The following is a 13,015-nucleotide window of genomic DNA, read 5'->3' on the forward strand; positions in this document are numbered from 1 at the left end:
GTTACTGTCTTTCATGGTAACACCACAGACTCTATAGTAACTCCACAGACAATATACCAATAATGTTGTATTTTTAATACAACACACAGGACATCCGTAATCATATAATTGTATCTCTTTTGTCAGGTATGGCAAGATTAACTGCTGCTGAAAAGCAGCGTCTTTATAGACAGCGCAGAGATGCAGACCCAGTTCGAAGAGCAGAGTTCCTTCAAAAGAAACAGCAGACCTATTTAAAAAACATTCAGTGCAAAACAAGACTGAGAATAGGAGATCTCCCTGAGAGGGGAAAGAGAGCAGTAAGGAAGAACTGGAGAATATATAAGGCAGAATACAGGGCAAGAAAGCAGAGAGAGTCACAACAGGGCACCTTGACTCCACCAGACACACCATTAAGTTCAGATAGTCCAAGGAGGATACCCAGCACATCCAGGTTAGGTTTTAGGACGAATACAAGGGATTGTAACTGTAAATCATATTTTGTATGTAAATAATTCAAATTATACTTAACCATTTGTAAGTGATGGCTTGTGGCTTAATCGTATTTTGACGTATTTCAGGCAAAAAATCCATGGAAAAAAGAAAATGCACAGAGAGAGAAGGCAATGCTACCGACAACTGAAAAAGCTGCAACATAAACTTGAAATGGAGAAAAAAAAAGCTGCAAAGTACAAAACAAAATGTGCCCGTCTAAAGAAGAAAATGCTGAAAAAGAATCCTCAGAGCCCCACAACTAAAACAATAAACATTCTTAAGGGAAGCAATGCCTCATCACTGGTCAAAAAAACCCTTAGGTTTCACTTCTCTCTTTTAAGTGAAATAAAGGCAAGATATTCTGCAGCAAAAAAAGAGAGGGTCAAACAAATTTATGCACGGCTGATTTGTGGAAAATTGATCAAAAAGTATAAATTACAGAATTTCTGCCAAAAACAGATTGGCTTTTCATATAAAAGGTGGAAAACATGTGGGAGAGAACTTGATTTCATAAGACAGAAGAATATAAGCTCTCAAGGTCTAAGGAGCACTGTCAAACAATTCTTTTTGAGAGATGATGTGAGTAGGGTTGTCGCTGGAAAGAAGAACACAGTCACTGTACGAAAAATAAAAAAGCAAAGAAGAATTCTCTGTGACATTATGGTTAATCTCCACAAGAAGTTCAGTGCAGAGCATAAGCATGTGTCTTACTCTTTTTTTTGTGCCCAGAGACCATTTTGGGTTACACAGCCAAAAGAGGCTGACCGGGATACTTGCCTCTGCAAAACCCATGAGAACTTGCAATATATGGCAGACAAGCTGTTTTCACTTGGCATCCTTGCTTCCAAAAATCTGGAGGAAATGGCTGATGCCATTGCGTGTGATATGACAAAAAAGGAGTGCGCATATGGCCAATGCCAGGAATGCAAGATGACCACGTGTTCACTGTTTAGATCCCCTCAGAACAAAGAGGTAAATCTGACTCAGTGGTCCCTTGAAAAGATAAGTCATGAGAATGGTTGTGATAGCTCCACTGTTACAATCAAAAAGGAAATTGCCATGACAGAGGATGAACTTGTGACTCAGTTTCAGGACAGATTGTTTAAGTTCCGTGGACACATCTTTAACATCAGATGGCAGTATTCCATGTACAGGAAACTGCGTGAAAATCTTGGCCCAAATGAATGCCTCATCCATATAGATTTCAGTGAAAATTACTCCTGCAAATATGCAAAAGAGATACAGGCAGTTCATTTTGGGGGTTCACACAAACAGGCAACACTTCACACAGGTGTGCTTTATGTCCAGGCTGAGCCAGCACCAGTGCCCTTCTGCACTATATCACCAAGCAGAAGACATGACCCTCCTAGTATTTGGGCCCACTTGGATCCTGTTCTTAAAATGATTCAAGAGAACCATCCAAATGTGACCTGTCTGCATTTTTTTAGTGATGGCCCAGCCTCACAGTACAAGCAGAAAGCCAACTTCTACCTTTTGTCCACTGTTCCTTTCAAGAAAGGGTTTTCCACAACCACCTGGAACTTCTTCGAAGCCAGTCATGGCAAGGGGGCACCAGATGGGATAGGCGGAACACTTAAAAGAACTGCAGACAATTTGGTTAGGCATGGACAAGATTTGCCCGATGCAGAATCCCTCTTTTACCATTTGAAACATTCTGGATCAGTGGTACGACTGTTTTATGTTGGAGAAGAGGATGTTGATGCCTGGGTACAAATGATGGAAGAAGTGCAAACACTAAGCACCATAAAGGGAACGATGAAAATTCATCAAGTAGTGAGCACTGAACCCAGCTGTCTAAAATACAGAGACATAAGTTGTTTCTGCCAGGCTGAAAATGGTGTGTATGATTGCCCATGTTATGCACTCCAAGAGGCATCTCTTAGCATGAAAAAAATGGAAAATCTTGCAGCAACTAAACAATTGTCATTTGATTGTTCACTTCGTCCAGAGGTCATAGAGAGTAAACACATTGGACAGTGGTGTGTTCTTAATTACGATGAACAGCCATACCCTGGTATCATTCAGGAAGTGGAGAACCACAACATCAAAATCAAATGTATGCACAGGAACGGCATAAACAAGTTTTTTTGGCCAAGCCCCAGAGATGACATACATTGGTACAGTGATGATCAGGTGATTTGTTTCATCCCAGAGCCACTACCTGTCAACAAAAGGTCTGTTCAGATCATCCATGACATTTGGGAATACCTTCAAGAACACTGAAATCTAAAACAAAAAAAATGGTGATACTGATAACAACCAAACCACCTATAGGCACACTGCAATAAATAGGGCCAGTCCGTGACCTGTTTTGAATGTTTTGTGTTAAATGAGTTTGTGGAAACATGATTTATTCACTAAAGATGTTCAGATTTTTTTATTTTTTTATTAAATAAGTTTGTGGATATATTATTTATTCACTGAAGATGTTCTCTAAATTTTGTGTTACAGTGGAAACATGATTTATTCACTGAAGATGTTCTCTGAATTTTGTGTTACAGTGGAAACATGATTTATTCCCTGAAGATGTACTGATTTTTTTTATTAAATAAGTTTGTGGATATATTATTTATTCACTGAAGATGTTCTCTAAATGTTATTTTATCAGAGCAATTACTTGTAATCCTACTCATGATTAATTTCATTATTTTGCTCAATAAACTTTCAATTGTTAAACCTTTTATGCAATATGTCTGTGGTGTTATATTACGTCTGTGGTGTTACTTCAAAACGTATCCGACATTTCTTTCCTTCAGAGCCATTTAATCTTATAATTTAATGTTTTTAGACTGTAAAATGGTTTTAATATTTTAGAAGAAAGACTATAAAGGTAGCACAGACCATTTTCCCAGCCTTTTTTATGTATATACAATAATAAATAAAAAAGAAACAACTCTTCTTTGGCAAAAATAGGGGACAAGATGAACAATTAAACATTTATTTCAAAAAATTATATTTAAAATATCAATGAAACAGAGTCCTTAAAAGTAATTTATTCATTTATTAATTATTACCTAAAGTTGCATATGCCTGTTTATTTAGAATAAATCAAAATGTTACTTCAAATATTGGTAACACCATAGACATAATGGTTGTTTCACCAGTGTTTGATTCAAATTATTAAAAAATCTAAATGTTATTAAGCTTCAATTTTAATTGATATAGAATATTAAACTAATTTTAAATGCATAGCAATACATTTTATTAAAAGAAAACAAACAAGCATTTTTACAATTTCGGCCTCTCATTTGCCACCCCAATTGAAGAATGACCCAACTATTAAAATATATTTTGTTTCTACCTGAAATGATTTCAGTGAAATCCCATTTAAAATCCATCTGGTGATTTCTGTAAAATAAAATAATAATAATAATAATAATTATTATTATTATTTGTAATATGAGATGAGAATTAATGAAAAAGTTGTGGAAACTCATCAGCCAAAAATGTGGGAATGTACCATCATGATGATATGGTGAAATAGTGATAATATAGTACTTTAAAATGTACAAGAATCAAAACCCATTTTCATGCTATTCCGAAGGACATCTAAAACTACATTGTTACGAAATGGTATTTCCAAAATGTTCCATGGAAGATGATAACACAGTATTTTTAGTTACATTTTGCATAAATGTTATTCTGGTAAATTATTCATCTGCATCTGGTCCTCGTGTGTGGTGTGTGTGTGTGTGTGTGTGTCAGACACATTGATGTGTGATGATGGAGTGAATGAGGTTTGATGCCTCACGTCCGTCACTTATGGAGGAAGTCATCGACTCACTGTCTGTCACACTCAACACACACAGACACGGGTTTAGACACAAGTAATACTCATGCAAAGATAAAAGTCTGTCAAGTCCTTGTCGTCGGTTAGGAACCTGGGTGTGCTCTTTGATACCAATCTTTCATTTGAAAGTCATGTGTCTAGTATCTGTAAAACCGCATTTTTCCATCTTAAAAATATATCTAAATTACGTCATATGCTCTCAATGACAAATGCGGAACAATTAGTTCATGCGTTCATGACCTCAAGGCTAGATTATTGTAATGCTCTATCTAGCATTCAGAAGCAAGTTCAGAACGCACCAGCTCGAGTTCTTACCAGAACCAGGAAGTATGATCATATTAGCCCGGTTCTGTCAACACTGCATTGGCTGCCTATTAAACATCGTATAAATTTTAAAATATTGCTGATTACTTACAAAGCACTAAATGGTTTAGCTCCGCAGTACTTGAGCGAGCTCTTAACGCATTATAGTCCTTCACGTCTACTGCGATCTCAAAATTCCGGCCAGTTAATAATACCTAGAATATCAAAATCCACTGCTGGCGGTAGATCCTTTTCCTACCGTATTTTCCGAACTATAAGTCACACTTTTTTTCATAGTATGGCTGGTCCTGCGACTTATAGTCAGGTGCGACTTATATATCAAAATTAATTCATACTGACTGACATGAACCAAGAGAAAACATTACCGCCTACAGTCATGAGGGGGCGCTCTATGCTGCTCCTGTAGCCTACCCCTGACAAAATGAACTGAAAACTGTTCACTGAAACATTAACTTAAAGACAACTGAGAAAGACTGAACACAAACAAAATGCACCCAAAAAGAAAATCCTATTCTGCAGATTACAAACTGCAGGCAGTAAAATATGCAGCCGAAAACGGTAATCGAGCAGCAGAAAGTAAGTTTGGAGTGAGTGAGAAACTTTTGAGGGACTGGCGAAAACTGTAATGAAGAAAACCAAGAAAGCTAATCGCGGGCTGAAAGCAAGATGGCCAGAGCTGGAGGAACGAGTCCACAGATGGAGCTTGAGCAACGTGCTGCCGGGAGAGGCTTGCCGACAAGGAGATGAATATAAATGACTTTGCAGGCGGGCCTTTCCAGATTCAATGTCTGTTCTTGGTCTTGGATTTTGTCAAATACATTTCTAAATAAATGCGACTTATACTCCGGAGCGACTTATAGTCCGGAAAATACGGTATTTAGCACCAAAACTGTTTAACAATCTTCCTTAAATTGTCCGGGAAGCAGACACACTCTAGCCGCGTTTCCATTACCGTTCAAATTGTGCAAATTGAAATTGCGAATTGAAAATACGCTCAATGGAAACACGTCAATTTCGCAAAAACTCCCATTTATCGCAAAAAAGTTTTTACGCTCGCATGAGGAGGTTTTTCAGGCAATTTGAAAAAGATTATTTCTCAAAACGGCAATGGAAACCGTTTTTGCGCATTTACAGTCACCTGACTGTAATAATGGCCAGTGCGGTGGCTGTGTATATAAACCTACCAACGTCCGTTGCCATGATTTTTTAAATGACTTTCACGAGAGGAAAAAAATATGTTTTAGTCGCTTAACATTGGTCAATGGAAACGCCATAATTTCGCAATAGTTTTTTATCGATATTTAAAAAAAGGTTTTGCGCAAATCTGTAAAGGAAACGCGGCTTCTGTTAGTTCAAATCTAGACTAAAAACACATCTCTTTGACCTAGCATACCGCTTATAGCTCCTTTACCGCCGGCCCGTATCCGGATCTGATGAGGGACCTGCGCCTGGACATGATGACCACGCAGTCCTGAAGTGTCCACTAGTCTCTCTCCTGTGAAGGCTAGGAGGCCCTTTACTTCTGTCCAGATAAACCGTTGTCGGGATAATTCCGGTTCACTCGGCTATGCGGAAGCGATAAAAAAATCTGTATTATATATTTATCAAAGCTCGTACCTTGGAACTTATTTCGTGGTTTGCGTTCTCGAGACACCGGGCACTTGTGCAAATGAGCGGCCGGATCGCATTAAGGGTTTTCTGTTAGAACGGTGATAACTAATGATCGGTGCGACGGAAGTGAATCAATCAAAGCTAACTTCAGCTGGACAATAACTTTAATCTAGAGCTGCTGTAAAGCCAATACAATCTCTGTTATTTTAATTCCTTTTATCATTGTAAAGCTGCTTTGAAACAATCTTGTTAAAAGCGCTAGCCTATATAAATGAAGGTGACGTGACTTGACTAAAAAGACGGTAAGGACTGTCTGCTCAAGAGAACGCCAGCTCTTTTTTTCTGCTGAACTGTCCAGAAACGGATGCACACACACTCCATACACCACATAGAGAGTGTGGGACATCTGTGTGTATGAAAACTCACATCATCATAGTGCAGAAAGCTACTTTAGCAAAGCCTTGAATGTTTATTTGACAGTTTTTTGGACACTCTGCTGTAGTAAGCGGTTCAATATTAGAGACGCTGAAGAAATCCTCACTGCCTTTCTCACATCTGATCACGTTCACTGTGAATGAACTACAGTGAAGCTTCGTTTGTGAAATGAGACGCATAATATTCACCACATCATATCCTGTTCCTGGGGAAATGCGATCATTCAGTATTAACACCGATTATAAAGCAATTCCGATAACACTTTATTTTACAGTGTTCCTGTTCCACATCTTACATGTAAAGTCATAACTTAAAATTATGCATAATTACTCAAACCTAACCCTAATAATATAGTAAGTACATGTTGTTAATTAATACTCAGTACTTTTTTATATAATTACATTGTAACAAAGGCACCTTTAAATAAAGTGTAACCCGCAAATGAATAAACATGCACTGGCTCTCCTCACTTCAAATACTCCATGAACTGTGTGTGCGGTTTGTTGTTAGCGTTTGCTCTGACTTTCGCAGTCAGGTTGGTCTGCTGACACCTTGAGCTGATCTGCGTTTGTAAAAATGGAAACAAAATAGATTTTTATGTTGATGTATTTAGTATGAATAATTGATGAATTATTGACTGGTCAGTCAGAGAGGTCATGCGTTTCAAATGTTTTCACAGTCTGCCACACATTTGGCTGCCGGTCATCACTCAGCTGCATGATGTATAATGTGTACAATAACCGCTACACTCTTAGAAAAAAAGGTTCTTTTAAGGTTCTATAGGCGCTTTGTATTTGGAACCCCTAAAAGGTTCTATACAGAACCCAAGAAAGGGTTCTTTCTTTTCATTATAGAACCTTTTTAGCATAAAAGGTTCTTTGGAGTTGAGTAAAGAACCCTATGGTTTTTTCTAAGAGTGTAGAACCTTTTAGGGGTTCCAAATACGAAGCGCCTATAGAACCTTTCAAGGTTCTATATAGAACCTTTTCTTCTAAGAGTGTAGGTTTAATGAAATGAAGAGCTTGACCAAGTATTCAGACGCAGTGAAAAGCTTCTGCTGAATCACTCGCACTGTTTCTAAATCACGTCTCACAGAAAGTTGTTAATTACTGATTTGATCTGATATTTGTGTGGATTTATTTACTCGTTCCACCGCCATGCTATATTGAGTAAATGCTTGCGTGAGTTTACCGCATTATAAGTAAGGAATAGGGTTGGGAATTGAAAATCGAGGCCAGGAATCGAATACTTGTTATAAAATGAAAATTTCGCTTCCTCTTATTGATTCGATATGACTTTAAACAATTTAAGCTGAAGGCGTGTGTAACTATACTGGACAACTCTTAAAGTGACCGCAGCTGCCGTCTCTATAGTAACACTAATCAAACAACAAAAGACAAAGAGAAAATTCACTCGTTCTTGACTGAATAACTTTTGTAACCATATTTGTTATGCCTATTTTAATTATAAAGTGCAGTTTAATTTTATATTTGATTACAGGTTCTGTACCTGAAAATCTTAAAACACTTATTTCAATCGTATCTTTGTTTAGTTTGGTATAGTAGTTAGTTTGTTTAGTAGTTAGTTATTTGTTGCGATTGCTAATTTTGATTTGTTATGTTTTAATTACTGAGTGTTTACTTTTCTTTAATAATGCTTGAATTTTATAATAGTTACTCTAGTTGTTTTTATGGTATTTATAAACCACAGGCAAATGTAGCCTGTTGATTGTTGTTCATGATATTCAGCTATAATTAAATGTTTTGCAATAAGACTAAATGTGAATATCTACGTTTAAAAAAAAAATATTTTACCTTATTGGAATCGAAATTAGGAATCGAAAAGAATCAGAATTGATAAGCAGAATCAAAATCAGAAGCGTTAAAATTCAAAGGATACCCAATCCTAGGGAAATTCAGGCCCTGTTTGAAGCACTATTTTCTGTAACTTTTTGTACTGACACATTACTACTTTGTTAAAATAGCATATGTTCTTTAGCTATATGTAAAAGTAGTAGAGCTGTCAAAGAGAATGAGTTTGTTTGAAAATAATTAAATGTTTAACAGCTTTAAATTTATTTTAGCTCAGTTAAAAGTCTTTATTCCAGTTTGTCATAACAGCTTAATTCTGTTCTGAAGTCAAAGAACTGTAATGCCTTTTGACAAAGTCTTGATGTTGTTTTTAAGCTCGACTAGAACATGTTTTCATGCTTGAATGTTCAAAAACACATTATTATTTCCTCCATATTCTCCATTGTTGCGGCTCCTCTCTTCCCAGTCTGTCAGTAACGCTCTGTTTAGTTTCTATGAAGCCCCTCCTTCTGAAAAAACCCAATGCGCTCTGATTGGTCGGCTGGATCAGTGTGTTGTGATTGGTCGAGCGCTTCGAGTGTGTTTGGGAAATGTCCCGCCCCTTACCATAACCGCCAGTTTAACACACTACTAACTAACTCAACCAGGCCCCGCCCCCTTTATTCTGCGTATGAATTATTTAAATTAAGGAAATATTGTGAGGTGTTCGTTCCCGGAAAAAAAACTCAATTCTACAATGGAGGCGTTTCAGGAGTTCAGAAACACTGACACTGATGTAGAGAAGAACTCCCGCTGGAGGGACACTAAAGACACACACACATGGAACAAGCATAATAGGTCCTCTATATTTAGCTAAAGTCATTGCACTTGTTGTCAGCAGCTCAACAGTTATGAGATATCACCAATAGATGAAGCGCCGCCATGAGGCCAGCAGTGGTGGAGGGCTGCAGATTAAACACTTCATTATTATTCAATGGCTAGGTGCACATTTGTAAAGATATTTTGAGACATATTTCAGCTAATTATAGTTTTAAAAAGCAGAATTTGTTTTGACTTCCTGTGCATAAATGTCTGCATGTTGGTAGCAGAAGCAGAGAAGCTGAGCCGTAATAATAAGCAGAACGAGGAAACGGTCTATTGACTTCCCTCAGTGGAAACGAGCAAGTTTGTATCAGGGAAAGACTGATGTTCTGATATCTGACTAGATGATCAGCACTGGGTAACAAACCCAGTCTTGTGTGCATCATGAACATTTTCTGCTTTCAAAAAGAATGATATTTTGTGTGTCTCTTCTCAGAGCATTGGTTGTTTTTCCTTGAATGATGTTTGTGAATGTGTGTGTTGTTGTGTTTGTGTTGCTCAGCCGGAGGGAGGTTGCCGGAGTGCGCGGGATGCAGACGGCACATCTATGATGATCAGTACCTGCAGGCCCTCAACACGGACTGGCACACGCTGTGCTTCAGGTACGGACAGCTCTACATCTGAGCGGCACGCTAACTGTCTGTTTAGGAAACATACACATCTCACTTTTTTGTCTTTCAAATCTTTAGTCGAGAGTTAAGATCGGAAGTTTTTGTAACACAGCCCTTAGAGCTTGCCTAGGTCTTCATTTTTGATGAGTTTGTAACTGGTGTGAATTTGGATTTAGACCACTAAACAACATATCATGTCATTTGTCACTAGAGGGTTTGACAAAGTGATAATTACTGCAGATTATATATATATATATATAAAAGAATGAGTGAAGGATTCAATGACTCCCTCAAAGACTTGTAGTATTAACAGTCTATTAATACAATCTTTATTTGAAGCATCATGTTACTTTCACATCACTGTTCATATCCAAACTATAAACTTGTATCGCAGTTCTTCTGTTATAATTTGACTGAATCTGTGTGGTTGTTTGTGAAGCTGTTTCATACTTGTACATGACGACCGCTTCTCTTGGTCAGAACGCAGATCTGCATGTTGTGATCGCACCTGGCGGAGGTGTAATAGCCAGAGCCGAAGGGTTAGGGATCTGCCTTTGTAGGCCGTAGACAGCAAGGCTGCTCACAACATTTTCAACCAACCACATTAATGTAGGGCTGCACGATTATGGCCAAAATGATAATCACGATTATTTTGAACAATATTGAGATCACGATTAATTATCAGGATTATTTGTTGATTTGAACCAAAACTAATTTTGTCACATAGGCTAATTATCTTTCACATCCATATTGTGCTACATTTCCTGCTAATGTACAAATATGTGCATCAAAATAAAATAGGTCCTTTTCTTCACCAAAATTCAGTGCATCTCCTTAAAGAATAAATAAAAATAAATAATTTATTATTATTTTATATTGTATTTATATTTTATATACATTGTATTTATAATTAATATTATGATAGACTAGAGATATTATCTTCTGTTATAATTATTATTATTACCTATTATTACATGGCTTGGTTAAATTCTAATGTAGAATGCGGTCTGTTATTTCTTGATAACGCACCGTTGCCATGGAAAACAGAGTGTTGCCATGGACACGGTGTTCTTTAACGGAAGCAATACAATCGTTTTTAAATCAATAAACTCCTTTTTAAATCAATATTTTGTGTCAAATTATTGATTTATTTGGTAGGTAGCCATGTAAGTCATTGTTATTTGAATTCTCTCGCGCACTTATCGCTCGCGCGCAGACACACTCGGTCTCTCTCGCCCAGTTCGCTTCGCTTTTGTCCAATCTGGCAAAGACATTCTAGTTTCTACATCTATAAACTAAGCTGCGCGGTGCATGGAACAACTCTGATTACTGGCTCATGGAGTCACGTGATCACACATTGGTTTACGGAGCACTAGATTGGCTTTGCAACAAAAAAAAAAAACCTTTAATCTGGAGCGTTCTATGAACGGAATGACGCATTTTAAATATCGCACGATCACGCGAATTTGATCGTGGGAAGCCAAAATCGTGATTGTGATTAAAATTTGATTAATTGTGCAGTTCTACATTAATGTGTTATTTTTCCCTGCTTATGTTTTTATTGAAACCTTCTTTTAAAAATCCCTTGGTAAGTCAGGCAGAATATGGACATTGAACCTGAAATTTCTGCATCCACATTTCCGAGGAGCGGAACAAATGAGATGCTCCCAGGACAGATGATCAGCTCTCGGTGCTGGACACCGCTGCTTTTGTCTGTGTTTGCGGAGTTCTCCTCTTGTTTTCAGACGTTTTCTTTATGAATTGCTTCTTTCCCAATAATCCATTAGGCCACTGTTTGGTCAGCCGTGCCGACGGGAAGAATCCTGACAGCTGCACACATTTCAGCGCACACTAGGGATTGTTTTCTCGAGTCAATAACTGGGAAGCTCTTGGTGTTGATCCCAGGTGTGTGGAAGCCACTCTGGAGCTTCTGCTGGAAACACGCTCAGGATAATGAAAGGGGTTTCATCATCAGAGGCAGTGGGGGAAACATGTGGACGCATGAAAGGCTCATTGTGTAACTCTGAATAAATGTGTGTGTGTGATCTAGGTGTTAGTGTGTGAACAAAAGTACTGGAGTGAGCAGAGGCAGCGACTGTAAGCGTGTTGTGTGCGGTTGCTGACCCGATTAAAAGAGTTCCTCCTCGCGTCTCTGCTGTAGATGTGACTCGGGTTCCTCCTTCAATGTGTGTCTGTGGGATTTTTTCACCTGTTCTCTGGTCCAGAAAGAGAAAATATAGGCCCTATGATTTCAGCAAACACACGAACTTGAGTTCATTGTATAATGTCACGAAATTTTGGATGAATAAATCAGACATAGGGCTGCACATTTAATGTAATGACGATATGGACTTGTGTGTGTGTGTGTGTGTGTGTGTGTGTGTGTGTGAGAATATGTATAATCATAAAATTACTATTGTTTTGCATTAACAAGTGCAGTTACAAATAATATTGCATGTTTGTGTATTGGAAATTTGACAGTAAAGCAAGGAGTTTGAATTGAGATGCAGATAAAACTTTTATTAAAGCTGCAGTCCGGCACTTTTTTGGGTTTAAAAATATCAAAAAAGACATTTTTGAAAAAAAACGTAACCAGCCAGTGTTCAAAACGATCTGCTTGCCTTACCTCGATTCAAAACGGTAAGCTTGTAATAATGATTTTAATTCCAGTGGTACTGGTGGATTTCCGCGGGAATTTCGAGCATGTCTTTGCGTCATTACGTCACTTCTGTACACATAGAGAAGGAGTCCCCGGCTAGCGTGTGTGGATGATGGAGGAGGTTTAGCTTAGCACTTGGTATGGCGGATCCCGAAAGTTTAAAGCGACAATCACCAGTGACAACTGCAGATTCACCAGTTGTAAAACCCAAAGACTTCGGACTTCAGATTGGCTACAGAAAAAATATATTTTTCACGTTTTGACGTGATATAAGCAATCGTTAGATTGAATCAGCATGATATAGCCTACTGCAATGCTTCCCCCCACCCCCCGAATTTGGTCAGAACAAAAGTGAATGTTACTTACTTGTTCAGATGACATTTTCCGATGAAAATTTTAATGTTGACACTTTCAAAAA

General features: G+C 37.8%; 1 protein-coding gene across 2 annotated transcripts in view; it reads left to right on the top strand.

The window, feature by feature from the left end:
* Window positions 1-13,015, top strand: part of limk1a (LIM domain kinase 1a) — a 73,278-nt gene that overhangs the window by 1,621 nt on the left and 58,642 nt on the right. For both annotated transcript variants that reach the window (XR_013797475.1, XM_079611554.1), the window contains exon 2: window positions 9,830-9,929. Coding sequence is in view for 1 of the 2 variants with exons in the window: in XM_079611554.1 (XP_079467680.1) it covers window positions 9,830-9,929 (100 nt within the window). In the remaining variant the exon portion in view is untranslated. The remainder of the gene's footprint in view (window positions 1-9,829; window positions 9,930-13,015) is intronic.

The sequence above is a fragment of the Phoxinus phoxinus genome (genome assembly GCF_949152265.1).
Source record: "Phoxinus phoxinus genome assembly, chromosome: 4".
In the NCBI taxonomy this organism is placed as follows: domain Eukaryota; kingdom Metazoa; phylum Chordata; class Actinopteri; order Cypriniformes; family Leuciscidae; genus Phoxinus; species Phoxinus phoxinus.